Raw genomic sequence first — 5,218 nt, forward strand, 5'->3', positions numbered from 1 at the left:
TAAATAGACATAGCCTATACTCCTCTTGTATCATTCGAGTTCGACATAGTGAATTTTCTTCTCCTCTACCCGTGGCTTTTTCTCGAAAGGGTTTCCACGTAAAATTTTATGTGTTTTATTTTCTTTCTTTTTTTTGGAGATACATTGCCATTATCGACGTTCTATTTTTCACAATTTGCTTACTGACTCTTAGGTACTACACCATTTTCTAAAAGGGTCCTATAGACTTGAGCCATTTTCCCCACAGACTATTGGGTACTGTAACTTTTTAGTCAGGGCATCGCTCCGGACTTGGTACAACTCAAAATTTTGTTTTCATTTTTTAAAAATAACTTAAAAATAATTTTAAAAAAACTATTTAACAAATTTAAGTTAGAGATAATTTATTATATCAAAACATTAAAAAATAAAACTTAACATATATAAATTTTGTGTATTTAAATTATTATATAGAATATATATAAGGCGGAAAATTTTAAATTGATAAAATAAATTTATTAAGGCATTCTATGGAAAGCTTTGGTTATTTTCAATCTAAACTCACGAGCTAATAATGCTAATGTATTAAGACAAATTTCCATGCTTAATAATGCAGGCTGTTGTGTAATTGCTCTGTCATTCCGTGTAGCAATAAGATTCCTTAATTATCAATATCTAGTGAATTCATTTATCAGCAGCTGGTTATTAATAATTAGAAAAACAAATTGTTTTCCAGAAATACCATATGTTAATTCAAATGACACACCAGATATGATTTAATTCAATGACAAAATGTACACTTCAAATTTGAATCTCTTTCATTAAGTAATAGAAAAAAAAAACAAAAAACAAGATTTTAAAAAAGGTTTGACATTGATCAATTGCGTTGATTGTTAGAAATAAACGACAATTGGAGACATCAAGACATCTTACAATAGAAAAATGTGACGGGATGGCTTAAGGCTCGATCCTAAGGTTCGAATCAGTCACCAAAGTTTCAATAGTGCTACTTGTTCTTGTTGCTGTACGTTGATGATATTGATAGGTAGGAACAGGCATTTCCAGTGGAAGATTTGGCAGTGCCACATCAAAATCGAGAACCTGAATTGCTTGTCGGATTGAGGGTCTTAGACTGCTATCAGGGTGAGCACACCACAATCCAACAATCATTAAACACTCTATTTGTTCTTCATCAAACTCTGCATGCAACCTTTCATCAACAGCTGAAAGTAGGTTCCCAGTTCCATAAAGATGCCAATCCCACTCTACCAAACCAATTTGTGAGTTTTCTTCGATTGGATCAACCGATCTTCTCCCTGTAGCAATTTCCAAGGCAACTATCCCGAAGCTGTACACATCTGATGCCTTACTTGCCCTGCCGGTTCTTATATATTCCGGGGCCATGTAGCCTAATGTTCCTGCCAATCCTGTTGTCAAAGGGCCTAGTTCATGGTCCATTAACCGAGCTAACCCAAAGTCACCAAGCTTAACATTAAAGCTAGAATCTAGCATTACATTGCTGGATTTGATGTCCCGGTGAACCACACATTGCTCCCACTCTTCATGAAGATATAGCAATGCAGAGGCCAAGCCTCGGGCTATTTTGTACCTACAGGGCCAATTGATAGGAGTCTTCTTGCCGAACAGGTGTTTGTCGAGGCTACCATTTGGCATGAAGTCATAGACTAGAAGAAATTCACCTCCATCATGGCACCAACCTAAGAGTTGCACTAGATTTCGATGTCTCAACCGGCTAATGATCTTGATTTCAGTAATGTATTCCTTTCTCCCTTGTCTTGAGCCCCTTGAAATTTTCTTGACTGCAACCGTGGTATCTGAATCATTGAAATACCCTTTGTAGACAGCTCCAAATCCTCCTTCACCCAACTTTCTCTGGTTTGAGAAGTTGTTGGTAGCTACAACAAGATCGTTGTAAGAAAACCTTCTTGGCCCTGCTCCTCTTTCTAGGTCGTCATTGATGGAAGTTAAGTTTACTCTCTCTTCTCTTTCTTCTTTCATCTTCTTCCATCTCCGAAAAAACACGAATGATATGGTGACAACAATCATTAAAATGCTCAGCAGAACTAAAAGTACTACTATTATTTTGTTCCTCTTTCTCTTCTTTCCCTCATCAGTTGTCTTTATTTCTAAACTTGAGCTGAATTCCCATGATAGAAGTCGGTGCCGCTCCGACTTATGACTCGTAGCAGCTGAAATTCCAACCTTGACCCACTCGGGTAAGATTTCCTTGAGATCAACATGATGGGAAAGAGTGAAATTATTTTTAGAAATACTTGTGTTCTTGTAGTTCAATGTCACGCTCAAAATCTGAGCAGTGGCATTGTAAGAAATCCATGCATCGGCAGTTTTTCCATCGTACAAGCTGAAATTCCAAGGAGTGTACTTAGCTGAAGCAATTGAATTGGTGTTGATCCCAATATGCTGAACCGGAGGATCCCATTCAGAGTTGGAGTAAGTGTCGAACTCGACCAGAACAATCTGGTTCCGAGATGAATCGCTTGTTGTGGTGTTAAATAAGCCAAGGAACCCACCTGCAGAATTGGGTGGGATTTCAAACCCAGCAGGAGCAAGAAAGAAAGCAAGCCCAGCTGCATAGTTTGACAGAGTTTTGCCCTGGGTGTCTATGTTGAAGGAGAAACTGCTGGTAAAATCGGCAACCTGGTTAGTACGAGAATCCCAGATTGGCACATCTCGAGAATACGAAACTCGACCAACCCGACACAGATAAGATATGTAGTTAAATTCAACATAACCAACAAAAGGTCTCGCATCCCCTTCGTAGAGAATGCCGGTTGCCTCAGGGTTAAAACGAGGTATCTTAAAGTGAACTGAGTTAACACAAGGAAAAAGGAACAGGAAGGAAATGAAGGGAAGAAAACTCCATAAGCAACACGAATGGTTGGCCATAGCAGTGAGAGAGATACCAAATAGATGGATATCTTACTGGAACTTATATGTCAAGGGCACATACGAGTATAGCTATAAGCTTCAATTTTTTACTTCGCATGGAATCATAAAACATATGAAAACGAGCATAAAAAGACTTAAATTCAGTCGTCGTATGGACTCTGGTGGGAAATGCGGAATTAACAAAGTCATGATGTTCGAGACATAGCCCAGAATCGACGCCAACATTGACTAATCCTGGGCCATAATGAGTGCCACATAGCTCTATAAAGTGGTTTAAATCAACTGGGAATTGCCAGTGGACTTCACGAAAAAATTATATATATATTTTATACGTGAGTATGAATATGAAAATGGTATTAGGTGAATACTAATAAATAAATAAAATGAAGGAAGCGTAATCATAAAATAGAAAAAAATATACGGTGTAAAAACCTTCTTTTCCCTTTGTTTTTCATTTTTGAGGAACTGAGAATTATGGTTGAGTTGGAGTACTACTCTTTGAGGAAACCTTCGAGCGAGGCTAATGTAGTATTTCCTGAATTGATACGTATCTACAAGTCAAGTGGAGAAAAATGAATATCATTAGGAAGTTTCGACGAAGCCGAGTCTGAGAAAACGAGACCACCACTCTTCTATTTTTTTTTTTCTTTATAAATGACGGAGGAGTTACTCACAGATTGAATTTTGAAATTTAGTTAAATTGTATTTTATCACATAAATTAATCTTGGTAGGATAGTGTAAAGAGTAAATTAGTTATTTATGTTAAAATTTTCTATGCATTTGTACTTTTAAAACTACCGTGATTGATGGGTAGCTTATGCTAACATACATGAACCAAGTTTGAACAAGAAATATAAATGAATTTTTAACAGAATGATTAGTTTACACTTTAATCTAATATATATTACTAATTTACCTATTTTTGAATGGAAAAAGGTAAAATGTAATCTAACTCCTAATCTTGGGCCTCCATGATACTTTTTTCGATAGAAATCTTTTGTCACTTTAAAATTAGCATTTTATTTTTCAGTTTAATTTAATAGATTAACTTTATTTTGTTATAGCCAAACCAAGGGAAAATATCTATTAAAATAAATAAAAATATTTGTTAAGAAATTATGGTAAATTTTAAAAATATTTACTTTTCATTTATAAAACCAAAAGACAAATATTTTAATAAAATATAATTTTAGCAACACGTTATAATGTAAATAACAAAAATATTAAAAATAAAATTACCTCCGATTTCAGAAAACCTATTTTATTATTTAAAATAATAAAACAATATTTTTAATTGATATTTTATATATTTTTAATTAAATTTAAATTTAAAAATATTTTTTAATTATTTAAATCAAATTCAAATCCAATCGGATCTAGTAAAAATCATTATCACCCCTAATCAAACTGGCTGATAGTTCTACACTTGAATTTTTGGTACACGATTAAGTCTTTTGGAACCGTTTTCTTTCAAGACTATAATCATGTAAATTAATTGTGCGATATACTAGCGAATCGTTGAATCTTTTAACACATGGGTTTGAAAATAAGAAACAAAGAGCCTTTAAAGTCTAAAACCATGTATGCCATAAGCAATATCTTCATCTAGAAACTAAAATTAATTCCTTGCATTTCTTGGTTTAAAATTTTAATTAAACATTTTTTATTTAAAAATATAATAATATTAATATAACAAGATATATGACACACCCATGATATGGGTTGTTATACCTCCACCTCTCGGAGACACTCTTTGGACAGCTCTTCAAGGACAAACTTTTGAGCAAACCCCTTGTAGTCATTCCTCGACTCTATACTTAGGTGGACCTCACTCATTAATTGCCACTCCTAACACAAACTATCATGTACCAAATGAAGTAATTAACAGTGTGCCCAACTACCGCTCTACCTAGATCTATAGTGGTAGACCACTTGGCCAACTTGCTCTTGACCCACATATGGGGAGATTGTTGGATCTAGTGTCCTAAGTATAGTATTTTCGTCTTATGTACACTTTTATTTTTCAAAAAAATTGGTTTAATAAAAATATTCATTAATTACATTAATACCCTTTGTATATTGTCACCAATGTTTTTGCACACAAAGTAAAATGAAAGTAAATATTGGCTCATTGGTCATCTCATGTTCAAATACTAAGAGATATTATGTGGTCATATTGTAATAAAAAAAGACAACTTGTATTAGTAGATGAACATAAACATGTCTTTAGTCTAATTGAAAATGAACAAACCAATTGAAAAACTAATATGTCGTCTATCAAGTCCAATTGGGGAGATGCTTTGTCTT

The 5,218-nt window shown here is 34.1% G+C and overlaps 1 protein-coding gene across 1 annotated transcript; it reads right to left on the reverse strand.

Annotated features, from left to right (window-relative positions):
- Positions 1-774: 774 nt before the first annotated feature.
- LOC105804125 (L-type lectin-domain containing receptor kinase IX.1) lies at positions 775-3,370 on the reverse strand. Its single transcript, XM_012636615.2, has one exon. The coding sequence runs from the start codon at positions 2,905-2,907 to the stop codon at positions 937-939; it is 1,971 nt and encodes a 656-aa protein (XP_012492069.1). The 5' UTR covers positions 2,908-3,370; the 3' UTR covers positions 775-936.
- Between the last annotated feature and the right edge of the window lie 1,848 nt (positions 3,371-5,218).

Source organism: Gossypium raimondii, chromosome 11, assembly GCF_025698545.1.
Source record: "Gossypium raimondii isolate GPD5lz chromosome 11, ASM2569854v1, whole genome shotgun sequence".
In the NCBI taxonomy this organism is placed as follows: Eukaryota; Viridiplantae; Streptophyta; class Magnoliopsida; order Malvales; family Malvaceae; genus Gossypium; species Gossypium raimondii.